The sequence below is a fragment of the Falco biarmicus genome, chromosome 3, assembly GCF_023638135.1.
Source record: "Falco biarmicus isolate bFalBia1 chromosome 3, bFalBia1.pri, whole genome shotgun sequence".
Taxonomy (NCBI): domain Eukaryota; kingdom Metazoa; phylum Chordata; class Aves; order Falconiformes; family Falconidae; genus Falco; species Falco biarmicus.
In genome coordinates this window covers 11,122,238-11,145,083 of record NC_079290.1, presented here as the reverse complement: position 1 = coordinate 11,145,083, position 22,846 = coordinate 11,122,238, and the positions used below count along the sequence as shown (strand labels likewise).

Below are 22,846 nucleotides of genomic sequence, written 5' to 3'. Positions count from 1 at the left end.
GAAATTACTGCACCTGTCTATAACCCTGAAGAGGTGTCTCTTCTTCTGGATTCTGAAGTCCTCTTTTCCTTTGTCCTACCTACCCCCACTGACAGCCCGGGATGCTTGGGAGGAACCACCCCCTGCGACTTTGGTGGGCACTTCCCTTGCGTCTGGAGCAGGCGGGAGGCCTGGCTGTCAGCTCTTCCCATCTCCTCCTTCTCCAATGATTACCTTCTTCTCTTTCCCAGGTCAGACACTCAAGAAAGACTCCCAGCAAATTTTAACGCTCAGCTATGAACTGAGATGTACAACAGATTTGATCACTGTCATATTTTAATGTAAAAGGACCTCCCCAGCACCTTGAAATATGAAAAGAGTGTATGAAAGTGTGAAGGATAAAAACCTATAATCTTAAATAATTTGTTACTCAATTCAATATTGATTCAGTTTGTAAACTGCTCATCAATAAAATCTAACCTGCCAACCCTGAAACAAACACCCAAGCGTCAGCAAATACAAAATAGCTGCTCATGGGTTACTTCTCAAACCTGAATTAAATGTTTTCAAACACAAATCAATTGCAGCAAGCATTTGAAAACACCTAATTCACTTCCCCAATACGGGGAACGAGGAAAATCAGGTGGCAGTAGTGGAAGAGAAACTTAATCCCAGCCCAGTCTCTCCCTCAGCTGTTGGATGGTGTGAGCAGAAGACTGTTGATCAGGGCTAACCTCCACTTTCTCAGAGGCTATGTGACATCAAAGCAGGCTGAAGGGCTGGCTGGCATTTGACACCGCTGTAATGCGAACAGAAGGTGCAACTTAGTAGAAAAAGAGTTTGGGATCTATACTGAAGGCGATTTTAGCAACGAAGCTTGTATTTTAGGTAAAGTTAGGAAGCCATGAAGTTCAGATAAAAGGCAGCATTTCCTGCATGCGCTTTGAAGTTCTGTACTTTATCAGCTTTAAACTCCTCTCACAGACCAGGTGATGCTTTGCAAGGCTTCCCACTGCAGAGCCCCGTCAGTGCTGATGAATACCAATGGTATGCAGCAGTTGCAAGGTAAAAAGCCAGCCTGAAACACTACATTCATTATATTCAGCCCCTCAAGGTCACAACCCTCTGAAAAGCAATCTCCTGCTTTTGCTTAGTCCGCTTCTCCCTGACCAGATACATTTCCTTCCAGTAATGCTACTCTTATTAGCATATCTGCTTTGATTTTTCTGCACTTGTGCAACTATAAAATGAAGCATCTACAAGGCGAGTCCCCTGAGCATTATGGCAACTGATTTTTTTTCTTTTTGGGGGGATTTTTTCATATATAGATTACATATAATAAAAATTTACTCCTTTTAAGTTCATTCACCACTAACCTGCCAGAAGGGAACACCTTTAATACAAAACCCAGAAACAGAGCAGATATTTGTACCAGCAAACCTTCTCTTCTCCCGTCATAGATGCTTCCATGCCATATGCTGGACTAACTCTGTAATTTCACACTGCTTCCCATCTCACATCTATAGACAAATCCCCGAGGCAGGCCATGCAAAACAGCTCACAGATTCCTTGGATTTACAACACCACACCTTTCCTCATGGCTTGTAGCATCTTTCCAAAGCAGCTTAAATTCTGCACTGCACCTTTCAACAAAAAGGTGTGGCACATTTCCTCACTTGTGGGCATAGCTAGAGATTTGACTCATTCCCATTCTGCACCCTTGTTTTCGTGACAGGGATGAACATTTCCTGCCTCACTTTGGCACTGATTTCCACCCCTGCCCGCAGTGCATGTTTACATAGGCTGGTAATTGTTAAAAGGAAGAATGACTACCTTAACCTAGTACTTATGGCAGGAGCAGAAAAAGCAGAAACACAGAGCAGTTGCTCCTGTAATATCTTTTTTTTGCATGCATGCATGTTTTATTTTCCTGCAGATTGATAGAAGATTTATTTCGAAACTGAACCACAAAGCAATTAGAAGAACTTAACCAAACAGAAGTGACTTAAAGCATTAATACCTGACAAAAATGGGCATTGGTCTCTGGGATAAACGAGTACAAGGAAATGCATCTGGGCTGAGACTCTTCTAGTTTACAACATCCAGCATGCAAAAGCATAATAAAACCAGGGTTGAACAGCTGCATGGTCTCAGCAGGCAAAGGACCTTCTCAGCCAAGCAATTTTTACTATACATAGTAATCTCCCAGAGGTGCACCATTCATACATCAAGGTGAGAACCCCTTGCACTCAAAACTCTTCCCATGAGCCAAGGGGATTAGCTCAAACTAGAAGCAGAGCATCACCACAGCAGAGAGGGAGATTCCCCCCACCTCTCCCCACCCACCCACCCACCCTTCTCCAGGATCAGGTCTGAAATCAGACCACGCTCTTTACTACCGTGACCTACTTGGGCTGAGATGCTAAACTCAACCCTTTTGGTTTAAATCCAGGGAGGAGATCCTGTTTCCTTCACACAAAGACCTGCCAGCTGTGACTGGCAGCCACATCACCCCAGCCTGGAATTGCCCACAAGTGCCAGCTGTGGAGAGCTATACCTCCCCAGATTAGAAAATGTGATGCGACACCAGAGATACACCCAGCAAGAACACAGCTGCTTTGAGACAGAAATATTAACCAGTGAAACCCAGCAGACTTTAAGGTTGGTTAAATTAATGAAACAATGACAGAGACCGAGGGTGTGTGAAATGTGCTTCACACACAAATACAAGTACCTTTGTGGAGAGCTCAGGATGCAGCAACAGGCAGGGGATCATGCTGCTAGCAGGAGCATACCCAGGAGCAGGCATCTTTTTCCGCTCTGGCCATCTTGTCTTCAAGAAGAGGTCATAAACCACACTACCCAATCCCTTAGGCTACCCATAGACTAACGTACGCATCTATCAGGCAACAGACAGACAACAAAGAGACCATGCAGCAGCTTTACGTCTGACAAAAGCATACTTTTCGCCTGTGAGGAAACTACTCCAGTAGGTTTACAAACCCTTGCTCTGCATTCCCCAGCTACCCGCCTCACCCCGCCACCCAAAGCTATGCTGGAAGCTACAAGTCAACACAGTGGACAGCAAGTTTTCACGACGAACCCTTGTTGACCCTAAAGCCCAGGGAGCCATGACTTTTCTCTTAGCTACCTCTGAAAGTATGTCTACTTAGAAGCACAAACCTTCATGGCAATTTATTTTACTTGGCAATGAAATGACAACCAGCTCTTTTGCAAAAAATGTCAGCCCAGGTAATTCCATAAATAGCTACTTCCCACAGCGTGGTGCAAATCCCCAGCCCATGAAACCTGGGAGGACTTTATAGGCTTTCCATCACAAGCCTGTTCCTTTAAATTATTTATAAAGAAGGTGACTGCACAGTAAGCCCAAGTCATATTATTAAGGTGCCTAAATTAAAATGCAAGTGTAGCACTCAAAATGCAGTATTACTGATTCTTCCCTGTCTGGAGAGGTGCTTTTTCTTAAATACTAAATAAATAAATAAATAACCCTAAAAAACAGGGGTGGAAGGCCAAAAAAACAAACCCCAAAGTATATGTACATCATAGTATTCAAATGCCTGCATGAGCTCAGACTGTGATTTTCCATGACAGCTTGACATAGTGCTATTAAAACACATTAAACTTACTTACTGATAATCAGATTTTTATGGCACTAAAGAATGCAGAAATGTAAACGTCTGCCTAAACACTGCCAGTATCTTTTGCTGCTTTTCACGCTAGTAATAAAGTCATCCTGGGAGTCAACAAACAGGTATCTGTTGGGTTTGGGTGGTAGCTTGTTTGGTTTTTTTTTAACAACTCTTAGGTAAAATGAAATGACCTAAACACTGTTGAAAAAACAACTTTTCCACAGACGTTGACACATGGAATTGTGCGAAGTGAAGCATTATTGGCAAATTACTGTAGAACAGAAGAGGATTTAGAAAAGCCTCCTTAGTCAGAAAGAACACATACTTGATTTCAGCTGATGTGAATGTGATGTACACCCAAGAATGAACGAGTGCTTCTTCAGTCCAGACCTCCTTTGGGAAGAATACTCAAACTTGGTCACCTGGAGGGATACCTAGCTGCACTGAATTACTTTCAGAAGTGTCAAATAAAAAAAAGTGAATGTTTTTAAGCGTGTTACTAATTATTCAGACTGCTTTAGCCAAAATGGTATTTTTACTCTTCAAAAAAGTCAAAACACCTGCCTGTCATCATTAATCTCAGAGCAACAGAACATCTGAGAAGCATCTTGCTCGTTATTACCTGAAAACTCAACCCCATACAACAGTTCTGTGGAAGCTGGTGCCCCTGCAGCACTCCTTAACTCTAGGACAGCAGGTATCATGAAAGGCCACTTAATGCTTTACTGTAAATAAATGTTGCAGTAGCAATGCATTCCTCCATTGCCAGCTCCATATTACCTTCTTCCAAGCTTGGACTTGGCTGGTCAAAAAGACTTGGCCTTAAATAGAACCCCATTTTCTTTTCAAAGTAGTAATAAATAATCTCAAAATGGAACAATATTTTTCTGCTTACGGCACATACTACCTTTAACCCCCTACGCTGCATGTAAAATGCTTCATTCTGCAGGGAGGAACAGAGTTTTCCTCACCTGTAAGGAAATTAATTTTGAGTCCTTGGAGCTCCACACCACTTTCACACATAGAGCCAAAAATACTGCAGACCACGAGGACTACGTGCCTGCTCCTTCTCCAAGGAAGTCACCCAGAATTTGGCCCCTTGCTTAGCACAGGCAGTAGATCTACTTTTATTCACAGTGGCACAAGGACCCAGGGAGAACAAGAGCATTATGCACTACACCTCTACCCAGGACAAGGGAAAAAGATGTTGGAAATGGAAAATCCTTTAGTATTTTGCAACTAGAGAACCAAGGCAAAAGCAGACTGAATTACTTGTTGAGGCCTCCAAGTCTCTGGCAGATGCAGCGATGTCGTTTAAATCATCCAAATCCCACGACAGCGTTCACATGACATCACCTTCCCTCTTGCTCACGGGCCAGTCTTCCCACAATCTCCCTGTTGTTTCAAGTATCAACTTGTCCTTGTTTTGAAGAAGTTACAGTCACTTCTTCAAAATTCTAGCTGCTCACGCATAGGATGAGCACAGCTAAACTGTGGCAGTGCTTTTATCACCAGACTGAGATGTTCTGAAGAGAGCCCCTATACAACACTGTTTTGGTCATGTTTTCAGATCCCTTTCATCTTCAGATAGCCACAAGCATGTTTGTTTATGCACAAATGTGACCATCAGAACTTCTGCTTATATTTTCAGATATGTGCGTGCTTTCATAATGTTTTCTTCTCCTAGGAGTTAAATGCCCACCTCATATTCACGTAAGCAAGATCCCATTTATACAGAATTATCTACAAAATCTAAGCCCATAGTGAGAAGTATGCAGAGGCACATGCTTCATTTTAATTCCTCCAAATCACGTTAAGACCCATCCTAAACATACCCAACTTTCAGAGATAATACATAACTTCAGCCAACCTGCAAGAAGTTTGCACGTTGGGGTTTTTTTAACCCAACATACTGTACAAATCTCTCCCTCGGATAAAATTGTATCCATTTATTTTTTATCTGAAAATAGTTTATGGACATGTTTACAGAAGTAAAAGACGTGATTACATTCAATGGTCCTTCTGTTGCAAAAAAAAGCTTCCAGCAGAAATTTTTCCTAGCAAGTTGACTCTCGAACATGTGAGTGATGAACCACCGGCAGTACACACACATCCCCACCCGCTGCTCCTGAGGCAGCTGGGCAAGACAGACAGTGCTGTGCCATAGGTCCTCAACATGACTCGCCCTGTAGAACTCAGTCACTGCTTTACACAGTAACACATAATAGCATACACAGCTTCTTCCTGCTCGTTTCAAGGAAAGCACAATCTCCATTTCTTTAAGTCTATTTTCCACACACCTCCAGCCTGAGACTTATTTTTTTCCTCCTAACAGCAGCTCTCATGATACCATGTGAGAAGGACACAGGCTGGCGCGTAATTACTCCATACTATGCAGTCCTAATGTAATTCAGTTTCTTCAGCAAAGTTAGGATCTACGAGACAGCCTCTCCTTTACCCTGGATTTCATACACTGCTCTGCCTCCCTTCTGCTAAAGGAAGCATCACAGTAACTCAGCCTTCTGTGGGCCAATATGGTAGCAACAACTGCACTTTTGCCAAGCCAATTGTCTCTTAAGGACAGCTTCCTAAAAAGCAAAAAATACCTCCTACAGAACTTCAGAGTCATTTCTGAACATCTCCACTACAAAAGTCACCACTGGCAAATATTCTTCCCTCAACGCATGTCATGCGCTGCATCAGTAAGGAGATGGCTTGATGGCTTCATTAAAAAAAAATTAATTAGAAATAAAAACCTCATTTCTAGCTTTCCAGGAACGTGTCTGCAATAAAGTCAATGTAGAAATCAATGTTAACAATGATCCCGAGATGGCTTAAAAAAAGGTGGTATGTTAGACAAGCCGTTTATTAACAAAGCTGCATCTGTGCAGAGCGCACGGAGAGGCGATTGTAGCAGAGGCTCCCTGCCCTTGTCCTTGACAGTACGGACACAGCTGCAGAGGCCGCGCCAGTGCTCCTGAGCACAGGGGTAACGTGGCAGCATGCTTCACGTGGGGCTGTTTCACCCACCGTTACCCACAGGGAACACACAGCAGCAGTGCAGGAGGGCACTCCAGCAAGTAGATCTGCAGAAGCTACGCCTGAACCATGGCCACTACTACTTAAACATAATTTGTACCAAGGCCAGCAGTAGTTACCTATTGGATTTTAGTCATTTTGACTGGTTACTGTTGAGTGGAGTTTTGGGTGTTGCCCAAATCCCAACAGGGATAGCGTTCAGACTCACAGACTGGTTTGGGTTGGAAGGAACCTTTAAAGACCATCTAGTTCAACCCCTGCTCCTCATGGTCAGGGACGTCTTTCCCTAGAGGTTTGTTAATTCTCCCATAGCAAGCTGGGGCTGTGACGTCAGCCCCTCACTTCAAGAGGGACGCAGAGGTGCTGGAGCGTGCCCAGAGTAGGGCAATTGAGCTAGAAGGGTCTGGAGCACAAGTCTTGTGAGGAGCAGCTGAGGGAACTGGGGGTGTTCAGCTTGGAGAGCAGGTGACTCAGGGGAGACCTTACTGCTCTCTACAGCGCCCTGAAAAGAGGTTGTAGGCAGGTGGAGGCAGGTCTTTCCTCCCAGATAACAAGTGATAGGACAAGAGGAGAAGGCCTCAAGTTATGCCAGGGGAGGTTTAGATTGGATATTAGGAAAAATTTCTTCACAGAAAGGGTGGTCAGGCACTGGAACAGGCTGCCCGGGGAGGCGGCTGATTCACCATCCCTGGAGGTGTTTAAAAAACATGCAGATGCGGTGCTTAGGGACATGGTTTAGTGGTGGACTTGGCAGTCCTGGGTTAACACCTGGACATGATAATCTTACAGGTCTCTTCCAAACTAAATGATTCTATGTGTAAGCCAAGTGACTTGTACCCCCCAGCTAGAAGTCAAAACCACAAGATATTTCAGAACTTGCTTGATTTTAAATACATTACCACTCTTGGTAACTCGGGTGGAACCACGTCCCCTATTCATCCTGTGATTACCAGCCTTGCTGAATCAAGATGTCTTTGCTTATTTTAAGCAGAGCAACATCAGCAGCTATACTTCCATTGAAAAAATTACACATCCCAGTATTACGCAAGTCAAGGCACCAAATTTTAGAAACCCAAGCCTCAACACTTTCTCTCAGTGCTTGTTTTGGGTTCATTATCTTTAGCCATAATCACATAGCTTAGCTGTAGATCACCAAACCCCTAAAACTGTCCTGCACCTTTAAACCTACCCACCCACACACCCTTCCTTCCCCAACGGCTTCCCTGTGTCCTGCCCAGCCAGAAGCAGCTATCGCAGCCGCTTGTTTGGAAACTGCCAACATCTGCTGATAAGAGAAGCAAAGCTCACAGATCAGGAACGGTCTGCTCACCTGCATTACCCATGGCTCCGTAAAGACCTTTGTGACAGCCCTCTCAGCTCCCGGAGAGCTGCTGGGCAAAATGCATGCAGGGAGCTGCAACGAGTAGGACACTCAGCACCACACTTCTGACCCAAGATAAGCCCAAGAGCATTACATCTTTATTACTGCTTTCCAAAGGAGCCTGAGAAATATGATGTATCCACAAACACACTTGGCACTAACGGGGAAAAAGGAAATAAGAAGCGTTGATACTTGGTTAGTCAAGGCCAAGGCAAAAGAAATCCAGGTCTGAAGACGAACATCCTAGTTTAGCACCAGTGAGGTCAAAGAGAGATTAATTATTAACTATTTGTGCAAGCCCCCAGCTGAGTTAGGCTGAAACACAGCTAAGCACAAAAGGTAGCTGCTTCTTTAAACAAAGACTTTAAACTAAAAATGTAATTTGTGGGATCAAAGGCTGCACAAGGTGCCTCTCTGGAGAAGGTTAATCCCAACATCTGGAGACTAGAACTAGCCTCCCCTCCCCAGTCACTTCCAAACCCCGTGGGAAGACCCTAGGGTCTTCAGGGTCCCACCAGGGCAGTCTCAGAGCATCGCTACTTCAAGCTGGTCCACAGCATCCTCATCACCAGAGCCATTGCCCCCAAGGAAGAAAATCAGCCTGCTACTTCGTGAGGCTGCAAACCAGATTTTATTTTCCAAAAGACAAGAACCTAGTGACCCACTGGGCACACATTAGTTACTCCCTACGTTGTTTCCATATTGTCCATATGATTACAGATATTAATATTTTTTTTTCTAAACCAGTGTTTTATCAAAACTGTAAATGTACTGACAAAATAGAGACGCTGCCCTGCAGGGAACACAACTTATTGAAAGTGAAATTATTAATAAATTCATGTATTTATTTCAGACTGGGGCTAAACAGCTTCTGCCATTTATGTAAGTACACTTGAAGACCTTTCTTGAAGCAGAAAACCTCATAAGTGTAGCTAATTTTCAAAGCTATCTAAAAAATGGCAGGGCATGACATACCTTACTTTTTACGACACTATAAAGATGAAAAACTGGAACAACCTCTCTTTTATCCATCTGAGTCTCTAAATGAGTAAACTCTTTATTTATAGCCACTAATGGTTACCGCTTATTTTTTCTCCTCAACAAACTACCTTTCCAGCAGGGAATTTAAGCTTTCAGCTATTCAGACTTTTGTGTTATTTTTGTTCCCTATGGCTTTTGAGCTGTCAACAAACTTCCCAGGTCACTGAAAAGTAAACAAGCAAATGGCAATTTTTTTTTTAATGTTTCGGTTAATTTCCAACTACAAAAGTCATAAGGATGGAGCAGATACACAAACGAATTGCAATTTATTTGCTTTTAAATAATCCTGGAACAATTTATTGTCATATTTCTTCCTATGCATGCATTCCCCCAGCTGTGCCAAATCATTTACTTAAATTTAAGAAATGGAAAAAAGCACATGCAATATACAAGAATGTTAGGTAACATCAGCATTAGCACGGAACAACAGGTTAATATAAAAAGGCGGCACAAATATCATATTTAGATCTGTACTGGCAAAGAGTACAAGGTATTATTTTTCTCCACCCTTCTCTTCATTGGTATATAGGGAAAGGAAGCGACAGTGTACAGCATTGCAGCTGGAGGACAATAAAATACAGCAATCTAAATAAATACACATCCCCCAAAAAGAAGCAACAGCTTATACAGCCATACCTTTGAGCTTATTGATAAAGCCTTTTCTTTTTTAAAGCACATACAAGAAGCATCCTAGCTTGCACGTGGTCTTGGACCATTCCATGAGTGAAGATGTAAAAAGTGGACTTCCCAGCTGTCCCAAGCACAGGCTACCTCTGGCAGCCTTGGAAGTAAAGCACTCGCCACGTGACAGGGATCTCTTGAAATTTCTCCCTCTTCTAACAATTACAAAGATCTGACAGAAGTCCAGCTATTTCCCAAGGAGCAAGTGGTAGTACCACAACTGCTTTTCTGGAGAGCAAGAGCCACTCGCTGATTACTAGTTACTCTGGTACAGCGTCTGGAACAAAATTAGGGGAAAAGATGGGTCACGTGACAAAAGTAGGGATTTCAGTGTCAATAAAACTAAAAGGGGCAATTTTTACTACAATCCTATTGCCACCAACAGAGCAACAGTAACAAATGCTGAAGTCCTGTTTTTTAGGACATACTCTACTACAGCTTTCCTGAGAACAACCCTAAATTTCTCCGATAAACCTATGTGAAACTATCCAGAAGCATGTCATTGCTCAATAATGCCCAAAAAAACATATTAAAAAGACAACCCTAAAAAGCAAAGACTTCCCAAAATGTTAGCATTTATAATACCAGAGATCTAATGAGAAAAAAACCACCACACTCAAAACCTACAGCTAGGAAAACTCCAGCCAGCCTCAGTACAGCAACAGAAGGTTATTCTCCCAACTTTGACAGGAATTGCAAAAAAAAAAAAAAAAAAAAAAAGCTTCATCTATGCATTTTAAAGCAGTAGCTATCAGACATAGTTGTCCTGTCTGATAAGGAGAGCCCTTTGGGAACCCCTTGCGCTAAAGCATCTGCTCCTGCTCAGAGCCTGATGCCAGCCCCTCTCCTCTGCTTCCCCAGGAGTGCCTCGGGCAATCCCTGCAGCAGCCTGACCCTTGATCTGTTGCTGCAGGTGTCCTGACCTTTGCTGCTTCTTGACCCTTCAATTCAGCCACCGATTAACATGCACCCACTCTTCTTTCCTAACAAGAGATAACCCCCATCTACATGCAGAGCAGGAGGCACATGCCTGTGCTCTGGGACAGCTGCAGCTCATGCTGCCTACCAAAAATTCTGATGCCTTCCAGCAGCAAAAACAAAAATCCCAGAAAAACAGCAAAGCTTTTGTGGCCTCTCTGACTGCATAAAGCAACTGTGCACTTTTCAAATCAAATATCTGCAAGCAATATAAAAGAGTGCTTCTGTAAGCAGCACGCAAGTTCAAGAAATCAAAAATTCAGGATTACAGTCTGTATTTGCCTGACTCCAGAGCACCTGGAACACAGCAAATGCAGAATCCCACTACCCAAAGGAAAAGGATGGCATGAGTATGAGTATTTTCCCTTTGCACTCACTAAGGACTGCTAAGAACAAGCCACCGGCAAAAGGCCACTGGGCGCTCACAAGCAAATGCACAGACTTGGGTATCACCATCTGTCCTCCACCAGCTACTGACGGCATCTCCACCTTAACTGCAAGGTATGAAGGCATTCTACTGACAATGGTGTAACTATGCAGTGAAAGTTTAATACAACTAGTTCATTACATTGCTATTACACTTATTCATGGGCTTCCATACAAAAAAAACCTGGGGAGTTTACTACTGCACCAGGGCTGTAGTCATTTAAGGTACTAAATCACCACAGGGAAATGATGGCAGAAATGGTGTGACAGAAACAGAAATTAGGAGCAGAGACTCAAAAACAACACAAAACAGAGAATTGCTCTTTTGCTGCAAGCCCTGCACAACTTTATGCCAAAATCCCATCTACCATCTGCTAAAACTCTCAGATTTTGGTGCGCAAAATATTAGAAATTTAATGGCAAGGGGGGGGAAGGCTGCTGCACAAATTATATTTGCTAGCTCAGATTTGCTGCGTTTGTTTATTCCTTGAAATAGCTTATCAAGTATCACATGGCAGAATTTGACTCTGGATTTTCAACAAAGAGCTCGCTTCATCAGACACTGCTCCTGGTACACGGTCTGAAAAGCAGCAGGAAATACCACCCTTCCAAGCCCTACTCTAAATGCCGCTCTCATTTTCTTCTGATCGCACACACCAAACAAACCTATCCATCGTACCCATCACCAGAAAGCTGTAATGAGGAGATAAATCCTAATCACAAAACCACAGTCTGTATTTAATAAGGGGAAGAGATCCAAGAAGACAACCAACAAAGCAAGAAGTCTGACCTACGGAATCAGCATCTATTCCTTGTCCTGATGTGAACTCCAGCATCCTGCCAATTTGGCTCCTTTCTGAAGCAAATAAAAATATACCCTAACCAAGATACAGTTGTTCTTTGACCCACTAAAGTGGTCAAACAGAAATGATCTCCATTGCTTCTGTAAACCAGATGGGGACATTAAACAAAAGGATTTGACTTTTCCTCAAGATAAACAGCTTCATAAGAAAAACAATTCCATTCTCTTAACAAATATATTTAACTTCATCTAAGTAAACACTTTAATGTCATGCTAAACAACAGCAACTAAAATAGGACCAAATAATCCATTTCCGATAATGCTATAAACATCAATACTTTTTCAAAACAAGGAATAAACTTCTCTTATCTCCTGTCTCCAAAACCAGGGCCAGTTTGGCTGTACACGAAGGGGAGGTGTGACCATCTTTCCAAAGAAATCTTACATTACTGTTAGCAAGGTCAGCAAGGAGAACAGACGCATGCAGAGCACAACATCAAAACCATGCCAAGGGTTTGCCAGTAATACCACTTTCACAGTCCAACAACTTTTCAAGAACTACAGAAATGTCTACTCCAGATGCTGGAAAGTTCATCAAAATGAGTTTTCTAAAGCCTTTTGAAGGTTTGTAAGAGAAAGGGGGCCAAGGGGTTTGGGCCTTAACATTGACGACAACCTTCAGAAATCCTCTGCTTTGTAATTCCACCTGCAGTTAATGGCAGCTAGCGTTCATCAAATAGAAGAGCCTCAGGTCTCTCCCCGAGGTTATGCTACAGGTACCAAAATCAATCCTGACTTTGACACTATGATAGCAGGCTTGGGCAGCAGCGTGCCATTCTGCCAGCATTACCATGTCAAGAAGTTAAGAACATAAAAAGACAAACAAAAAACCCCTCGGTTCTTTTTAATGACTACCCCAGTATGGAGGCAGATGTGCCATGATAAAAAGCCCTTGGGTGTACTTGCTCAGGGTGGGAATGTAGTTTTGCCCCCAGGGGAAAAAGCAACAACAATTTTCCTCTTCTAAGGTGTCCTTAGGGCATCTCCAACACAAAAAAGAAACTTCTATTAACACATCCTTGTATCACTGACCTATAATAAAGGTTTATAAATAGTTTCCCAAGAATATATAGGAAAATGCAACATTAACGCATCAAAGTGCCCTTAGCCTTATATTTATTTATTTATATAGTCTTCCAACACAGCCGTTCACCCTGTGCATGCCATCAGCCAGGATCACATGTGAAAGCACAGCTTGGCTCCTGAAGTCTGCTGCTGAGCTCCCTTCTCTTCCTTCCTCTTTCCCTCATTTGGAACAAACGAAACCAAAACTCAAATAATTTCACACTAAGACACAGGTTAAAGAGAATATTGATTCCTTCAATATTCATCTTTGCTTAATATTCACTCAAAAAATCTCTAGCGAGGCTCACCACAATTTTACACTTTCAAAGAAAAGAAAGCCTGGTACCATAAACCAGGTGAAGTGTCCCACTGAAGCAATTTAAGTATTTGCTAAAAAGTATTAACATAAAAACATGGGATCCCTATTCAACTCTGAAGTCTGGCAGGCCACTGGATGGTGCAGGAGATTGATAAAGTCTATCCTCCAGGATGTTTTCCTTCAGCATGCCATTAACCCTAGGAGTAAAAGGTATTAAACTGACTCCGACATTTGGACTATGCTCCAACATGCCTGTATTTACCCACTGGGGGCAGGACCACTGAGACACATAGGAAATCCAGCTTAAGATACACTGGATCTGAATTTTCAGTGCAAGCTCAGAAAGCCATACGAGTGACCAGTAAGTGCCTTTCACTTCTGAAGACTTCCTTCCACACACAGAGGTAAACTGCAGAGCTTCCCTCAGAGCCTTAAAAGGGCTGACGTGCTCTTTGGGGTTTTTTCCAGTTACTGACTGGTGGCTGCTCCTCCTTAGTGAAAAATAACTAAGCACAATTGCTCACTAGGCAAAATTTATACATATATATCTATATAGTGTATATATATATATATATAGTATACCCATATAGAAACCATGAGCTAAACCCCTCTACAGAAGAGTTTACACAAAATGGAAATGTTAACTTTGGTCAGTATAATGGAATACACACCAGTTTCTGCCATTCTTCAAATACGAAACAAAACAGGGTCTGTTCCTAGTAAGTTACTCAACAAGGTAAAACATGTATTATTAAATTCCTCCATCATCGCTCACATTTGAGATTTCAGTGAAAAAAAAACCAAAACCCAACCCTCTAAACTTTCTACCAAATAATAAGGCTTTTACAGGCTAGACTGAAAAACAGCCATTTGGCCACAAAAGGAAAACAGCACCTAAATAGAGAGCAAGTATTTACATTTATCAGTAAGACAAGCACGGGTGTGACATCCGAAACAGCAGCCTTCCCCAGTCACTCACCAGTTTGTAGTGGGAAAGTGTCCTGCCTGTCATAATGTCCATGGAACATTCCCCTGCAGGGAAGCCACCAGACACCCCCATGATCCAGCTCTATACTGGCTGTCCAGCTGAGGACATCAAGCATGGACAACACCTGGACACCTGAGGTAACAGTCTTGCTCACTGACTGCAAAAATGAGTGCAGGAGTGGACAGTACATTCTTCCCCAATATCCTCCTACTTCTTACAGGTACGCTTAGAAATACTAGTAATCTTTACTCATTTCTTCTGTCCTAACGAAACTTTCCCAGTATACTTCTCCAACATAATGCTTGTATTTTCCATGTAACAAAGCAGCAGTTTCTTCTTCAGCACAGATTTAGTTCGTTCACTTCACAAGGCAGATCTGGAGGACAGTTAATATTAGCTCCCATTCTGCATCCAAACCTTGAAAAGTCCCATCTTTAAAAGAATGGAGTGCTTGTGCTACTTAATGGACTTCTAACCACAAAGATAATCCTCTTAACCTTTCTTAATTAGGGGGCTGTCCAAACCAAAGTTGCATTACAGTACTTATGACCCATGGGTAATGTTCAAATTTCAGACATACATAGGACATCCTAGAAAATCTTAAATAAGGGGGGGATCAAAAAACCAATCACTAAGCAAAATTTGAACCAGTAATACCCAAACAACAGTAAACCAGTAACTTGCCCTGAACTGCTGCCCCAGCACCAAGACACCCTCCTTCATTCCTGCTAATGGTTTAAATGTCACTTGATGACAAGTAACAGGAAGATCAAGAGAAATAAGAACACCAAAGCCATGACCCCCTCACACAAGCCTGAAGACACAATCATCTAGCAAGTTTTGAACTCACATCCCCAAACTTGTAAAGCAGCCACAATTACTGACTTAAGGCTGGTAATTCTCCCCGCACACCTCCTCAGCAAAAGTCTTAATTCACAGTGACTATTTACCTCCTGCCCTTCTGCCAGCACCCCACCCAAAACTATGTTCCTGGCTCTAACCACAGCTGGGGACTGTAATTCACTAAGGAAAAATACCAGCCCTACAGCTGAAGACATTGGTGGGATCAAACTACCCAGAAGACATGGTGCCCTCCAGCACTGCGACAGGCACGCAGTCACACCACCAGGCACGTAAGGATGGAGCTGCTGCTCCTGCCCCTCACAGGAGGCTACAGCACCTTCCACTGGGGCTGCATCCACCCAAGAGTCACAAAAAGACATTTCTCTTGCTAGTTTGGGTTGGTTTTTTTTTTTTAAAAAAGTTACATAAATATTCACTCCCTCCATTAAAAAAAAAAAAGAAAAAAATTGAAAAAAAAGCAGGCACGTTAATTCACTTGCTAGGGATTAGGTCTGGATTCATTCTGTGCAAACACAGTGACACTATATAAATACAGGCACATATGCACCCACACACAGAGGCAAGGACCTACCAATTTTCCTTCAGCTGTCTTCTAAAGCCAAAAAAACAGATTCATGAGACTATACTGGTCTTACCAAGCTGAAACCCAAGATTCAGCTAAAATTACCACACCAGAAGTGCCATGTGGTAAAACAGAGCAAACTGACAGCATAATTATTGACAAGGGGCCCCAAACCTTTCCTTCCATCCTTAGAGGCACACTGGGGTAACAAGAGCACTGAAAGTTTGCAGGGTTTCTCCAGTTACTCACAGGACTAGCACACTAAACTCTCCACATGAACCACAAAGCTCAAGGTCCCCTCTCTCCTCCAAAGTAGTGCTCTCCTGCCTCCACAGAATCACAGCAAAAAATTATGGAGCATTTCTGATAAAAGCCCGTGCCACCTGGCTTCAAAAATAAGTTTAGACCAGCCACGCTTTCAAACACAATTCCCTTTTACTGGGCAGCAGGCTGTGCAACAGGTCCAAAACCAAAAAAGAGCCAAAAAGGTTCACAGCCTTCAGATACACCCATGCACAGGGCTCACCAAATGAAAATACATATAAAGAAGAAAATCTGGTTACAGCAAAATAGCTTACACAGAACATGCTGACACAAACATACAATTAGGGGAAAGACAAAAAGAAGAAAAAAAGTAGCATTTCAGTGAGGTGTCACCAGAAGGTTAAAAAGCAGCCAAGACTCAGAAGCAGCCAGGACTTCTGTAATAGTAGAGGTTTCACAGCACTTCTTTGGTTCGAGTCTGACTGAACATACCTAAAAAAACCACGAGCAGACCCTGCACAATGTAGAGCCTCTACTGCCAATTCCAATAGTTATGTGTTTTTCAGCTTTAAGAGAATTCTTGTGTCATTTTTACAATATTCATGGTGCCAGCAGGGCTGCTAGGCTCCAGCCCAGTGACGACAACTATGCTTCAGTTGCACCGATCTATCTTACGAAAGGCACACGTGAAGCACCTGTAGTAGGCAGCTAAGATGACATGCTACTGATGAGCTGAATGTGATTTCCCGACTTACAGAAATAAACCTGCAAAAACTTTCTTTCCATTCCGACACAATAAGGTAGTCCTGAGCCTCCATGGAAGTCTTTTCTACTCAAAATGTAACGCTCCCTAATTAACCTAAAAATAACTGTTGACAAAACAACCATCAGCTTTTAAAAAAAGCTAAATATGAGGAGTCACAGCTCAGAACCGTTGGAAAATAGCCAATGCCAACAGCCAAAAGAGGCGCTGTTGGTGCTTGGCATGGCTTTGGTGCTCAGAAGCCCTCCAGAAATTTAACCTTTATGCCATCACTCATAGGACGACAGTTTTACCCCGCCAGTCTGAAATGCAACCTTGCTGGTGTAAACTACACCGCTTACACCAACATCTCAAGCTGGAACATCAGACCCATACTCATGCTATCAGTAAAACACTTCTAAAGGAAAGCTGGGAGAGTTCCAAGATTGTCCTAAACATGCATGCTATGCTGCACAACACAGCCAGAACCCACGTACACCAATGCAGGTATTTATCACCGTCACCAGATTTTCACTTTAGAAGCAGAAACTTGGCCGTGCCAAGGTCACTTGGTTGCCAGAGATGGTGAACCTCTCAAAGGTCTACATGAAGGACTCTGCACTGGAAGGCAAAGATCTTCCAAACACTGCAGCACGGGAACACCAAGGAAAAGTTTGCCACAATCTGTGTATCCAAAGTAAGAGCTTCCAGGCTCAGCAGATACCGCTCCTTTGGAGAACTCCCTGAAGCAAAGTTCAAAGCCTCAGAATTAATTTTTGCCCCGTATCCTTCCCACAGAGTGAGGTTCAACACTTGTTCCTTCGAGACGTATGCTGGGAACCCAGCCCTTAAAATAGGGCACACAGGCAAGTACGCGCAACTGTGGAAAGCAGAAATAAAGGAAACCATTCTGAACTTGAGGTACCAGCAGTACTGCTAAAAATAAAAGCATCCTGGGCACAAGAGTATCGGCTGTGCCTCAAAGGAGGCTGTCCCATAGTTCCCAATAAACCTCTCTGCAACGTTAGTGAAACATCAGTGGGACCTCTATGATGCTTTTGTAACGCTCTCCTTCGAGGTCATCAACCCAGACACACTAGCAAGAAGGCAGGAGACAGAGTTTTTCTCCCCGCTTCTCTCCCAGTTGTGGAAACTAAGGCAGGGGTGGGGGAATCCTTTCTCTTCTCAGCTTGGCAGCGGTTAAATGCAATCTCTCCCTGGAGCCACTGCTATGCACGCTGTGCTGCAAGCTCCCAGGAGCTGAGCACCAGCTCAGAGGGCAGGTTTAGGCAAGATGACTTCCAAAAGTCCCTCCCAACCTCAACCACTCTGACCTCAGCTGGGCCAGTAACTGCCACACTTCTCCCGTGACAAGGATGACCAAGGTTCAGTGCAACACGCAGTATATACTGGGCACAGTGACTCCCCGTGTGAAGATGAACTTGACTTCTGCAGGCACTTCACCTGCTGCCCTGGTAAACACTGCTTGGGAACTTCAGATGCTGAAGAGGCAGTTTGAGCTTCTCTCTCCTGCCTTTTTAATGCAAAGTTTCCTTGTGTTCCTTCTCATCTTGAAATGACTCTTCTCCTTCCCTTATGGCATACATCCCCTTTTAGCAGGGACGCATTCTCACTGGAAAAAAAAAGTCTGACCTCAGCTACCACAGGAGACTGCTCCCTTGTGAGCAGCCTAGCTGTTGGTAAAACATACGGGAACAATTTTATCAGGCTGTTTTGAGCAACATAGTCAAATGGTTCTACTGCACACATCCATACTTTTAACTTTGAGTATGGATCTCCAGGATTTCTACAGGTTTTAGTTGTTTTTCATGTATAAATGGCTATGTAAATATACTGAAAATGTTACGATTCCACCACTAATCTTCCTTCAAACATCAAAAGTTAGCACAGGTCAATTAGCAGCCTGAAATAGTTTTAAAAAGTCTTGGAAAACACTTCTCTGTATTTAGAATGCAGCTTTGTAATTACTTCAGTATCTTCCAGCAATAAAAGTATTTTGGGGAGTAAGTTCCAGAGCTGACTCTTCTAGCCCAATAGCCCAATTCTTTACTCAGAGCTTTTTTTTTTTTAAACAAACAAACAAACAAAAAAACCAAAACAACAAAAAAAAACAACCAACTGCCTGAGTTAGAAAACTGGGGCAGGGACAGAAATCAAGGCTCCTCTGGAGACAGGTACAACCACTTGTCATCTTGTAAGAATAAAACCTAACTATACTAAGAAATAGTAAAGGAAGGAAACCGGGCAATAAGATGGAGAAGTCAAAAACCAGTTAAGTCACAGTCGACAGCAGCTTCAGCTGATCAGCAGGAGTCTCGTGTTATCCCACACCTCACTTAACCTGGCAAGTCCCAGCAGGAACACCTCCTCTGAGACGCGCGTGTTTCTGCACTCCTCATTTTGTTCCAATGAGTATCATCCTATACTGAGAGCAGGTTACAATCAGCATCTAGCTAGCTATGGGAAAAATATGGGAGAAATACCAATGCAGGGTTTATTTTTCCCTGTAACACCTTTCAGTGGCACAGTATTTTTCTGCAACGGTCAGACGGAAGACACCCCTGCCTCCTGCGCAGTGAACAGGGGCTTCTTGATTATGTTGAGGAACAACCCCTACAAAGTGCCAGCATATTCCCTTCTCACCTACCAGCTTTTCTCCCAGAACATAATTGTATCCGTGGACTTAAATCCCTGACAAATGACAGCAGAGCAGAACAGGCTTTTTACCTGTGCCTTTCATCCAGCTTCCTCTTTCTTTCATGCACTACAACTTATTTTAATGAGAATAGTAATTCTCTCAGATAAGTCAGCAAATATTTTCATAAAGAGCAGCTGCAGGATGTCTGCCTCGCACAAATTAAATTACCCAGCTAGTGGCTCAATCCAGTGCCTTCAACAGACATTTTTCTGTGGTAGCTGGGTCAGGCCCTGTGCATTTCTGCTATTGCGCTTTACGTTCCCTATACGCAACTTACATGTGCTCCAGTGTGAGGAAAGGAAAATGTTTATACTTATGGGTGGGACTTTGGATGCAGATTAAAGCCAGGGTGCTATATTTACTGATCTTTTAAAGTAATATCAACATGTTGAAAGGGAGTAAGAGTTCTTAAGAAAGATCAAAGTCTGCATGCAGCAACCACAAATTAACACAAATACATGCTGAAATACTAACACAGACTGGCAAAATTTACTTGCATTTCCCCTGGAGCAAGTAATTTTGGCTAATAGAAGAGTCAAAACCATTAAAACTCTTTTTCACCTTTATGTAGGGCACGCTACAGTACTTTGTGTCAGAGTGAATGACTCTTCAGGTTAATTTTGCAAGGCTAGGCTAATACTACCTATTGCTCATGGCTTGCAAGCTTTTGAAAGGCAAGGGCCACATTCTCTACAGGGGAAAAAAAAAAAAAGCAATATTATTAACTCAGACTTTTCCAAAGTTAATCCTGTATTTCTTCCTTCTTATTGCACTTGACAGAACTTTTGTTGTCTGACAAATGAAAAGCTAACAAGCCGTAAGGTGTATGACCTTCTTTTGTTTGACTAATTACTCTTCCCGTAAACAGATCACTTATTTTTCTTGTGGGAGCATCAACAGCAGCACCCAGAACACGAAGGAAGTTTTTCATGAGGGCAAAGGACTGTTTTGCAGCTTAATCACAGTCCTGGAAAACAGATGCCTGGCCTATATTTACAGCCCTGACTGTGCAACTGCTTCAGCAAGGCGTGCGATTAAAGCAATCGTGCAGTCACCAGGAGTCACAACCCCGGTGCAAGCTCCGCCAGCCACCTACAAGCACAACACACACACACACAAGTCACTGCATTAATTACGGACACCTTAGACTCGTAAGGCTGTGTCGCCACGAGGCCAGCTGAACCAATGTGATAAAATACCGCTGCACCAAATTCAGCCAACTTAGACCAGAAGAGCACCCAAGTTTTGACTTTTAGCATGTACCCCGAGTGAGCGGCGAGGTGTCTTTAATGTTGTTTCCCCATAGAGAGTTGTCAAGATGCACGAGGTAATGGTAACGCTCAAACCGCTTCCAAGGCTGAGGGCTCGTTACTCTGCGTTTTCTATCGGAAGGTTTTGTCTGTATTTAATAACATACACTCAACAAACAAACCTTCAAAACGGCCTGCCTCACAGCAGCTCGGGTCCTGGAACCCCCATCACCCGAAGCCGCGCAAGCCCACGCGAGGTGGAGAAAGCAGACCCCCGGGCTCCGCGCAGAGAACCCCTGCGGGGGGAGCCCCCCGCCGCCCCCGGGACGCGGCTCGGAGGCTGCCACGCCGCGGCAGCAGGCGCGGGGGCGGGAGGCCGGGCAGGGGCCGCAGCGGAGCCCCGCAGCCCGCCTCCCGCGGGGCCGACACAGCGCTGCCGCCGGCGGGCGCGGGGCGGCGGCAGCGGGGGCCCGGCGGGCAGAGCCGCGGCACCGGCGCCTGCAGCCCGGCCCCTGCCCGCCCCGACGAGCCCCGGCCGGGGGCAGCCTCCGCTTCAGCTCGGCGGCCTCCGGTTGCGCCGCCGGCCAGAGCCCCGAAGGCCGGCCGGCGATGCGGCGAGGGGGCGCCGCTCCTTCCCTCCCGCTCCCGGAGCCCCGAGCCCCGAGGGGCCGCTCCCGCAAACCCCCCGCAAGCCGGGGCGCTGCGGGGAGCACGCGACACGCGGGCAGCACCCGCCGCCGGCTCCTGCTCCGCACAGCCGCCCCGCGCCGGGGGTGCGGGACGAAGCGGGCTGCCAGACCCACCGGCCCGCGCTCACCTCCGCCAAGAAGTTGTCCATGGCGGCCCCTCGGCCCGCCCGCGGGTGCGCAGCGCCGGGCCCCAGCCGCGCACCATGTGCCGCTGCCGCCTGGCCCGGCCCGGCTCGGCCCCTGCGAGCCGCCTCAGCCGCCGCGCCGCTCCATCGCGCCCCAGCGCCGGCACCAGCCCGCAGCCTTTGTCCGCCCGCCCCCTCAGAGCCGCTCGCCCGGGCGGTCCCGGCAGCGCATAGCCGCCGCTGGGAGCCGGGGGAGGGGGCACGGAGGAGGAGGAGGAGGAGGAGGAAAGCTCCCGCCGCCGCACGCTCCTGCCCGGGGCCGTCCCGTCCCGGCGGGGCAGGGGCAGAGGCGGAGCCGGGGCCGCGCCTCTCCCTGCGCCTCGCCCCCGCCCCGCCCCGCCCCGAGCGCGGGCAGCGACCCCGGCCCGCCCCGGCCGCAGGAGGCAAAGACGGTGACCCCCCCGCCGGGCCGGCGCTGCCCCGGGGGCGCGGGGCGGGGCGGGGCGGCCGCTCGGGGCACGGGGAGCCACGTCGGAGCGCGGGGCCGCCGGGGCGCGGGGAGCGAGGTGCTCGGCGCCGCTCGGGGCGTGCGCTCCGCTCCCTGTTCGCGACACAAAGCCATGCAAAGCACCGCCGCCCAGCGCGGCCGGCCGGCAGGTTACGTGTCGTTTGAAGAATATGTACCTGCAGGCTTCCGCTGCGTACGACAAGCTCCTATTTAAGTTTGTGGCAAACTTGTGTACGGGCTCCTGCCGGCCGTGCCTTGTTCCTTTAGTCAGTGCACGCTGCAACAGCCATTACTTGGCACTGAGAGAACAGTGCAGGGAGCTGCCCGCGGGCCACCTCCGACGGGTGCGCTGGGCTCCCCTCAGCACCTGGCTCTATAGCTTTTCCACTCCTTTCCATTTCTGCAAAGCAGGTGTAAAGTGCTTGGTTTTGGAAAAATTTCTGGTTCATAGCTTTTGCACTCACCCTACGGTAAGTAACAGCACAAGGAACACGGCAAAGGGGAGCCACATCTTGCAGATACAGGCCTGTTTCATTCACGTTATAGAAAGAAACATACAGAAGGTAAATCACAGCCATGAAGAAAATGAATGCAGTATTCAGTCTTTCGGCCGCAGGCGGAATCCTAATGTTGCTTTGGGAGCTTGGGCATGTGAGGAGTGGTGTGGGAGACCAGCTCTTGATATCAGAAATAATCACAAGTGTGCAATTC

The 22,846-nt window shown here is 45.4% G+C and overlaps 1 protein-coding gene across 1 annotated transcript in view; it reads right to left on the bottom strand.

Annotated features, from left to right (window-relative positions):
- Nucleotides 1-21,948, bottom strand: part of MYO10 (myosin X) — a 167,585-nt gene extending 145,637 nt beyond the window's left edge. The window contains exon 1 of the mRNA XM_056330987.1: nucleotides 21,631-21,948. Coding sequence (XP_056186962.1) covers nucleotides 21,631-21,651 — 21 coding nt within the window. The 5' untranslated portion in view covers nucleotides 21,652-21,948. The remainder of the gene's footprint in view (nucleotides 1-21,630) is intronic.
- Between the last annotated feature and the right edge of the window lie 898 nt (nucleotides 21,949-22,846).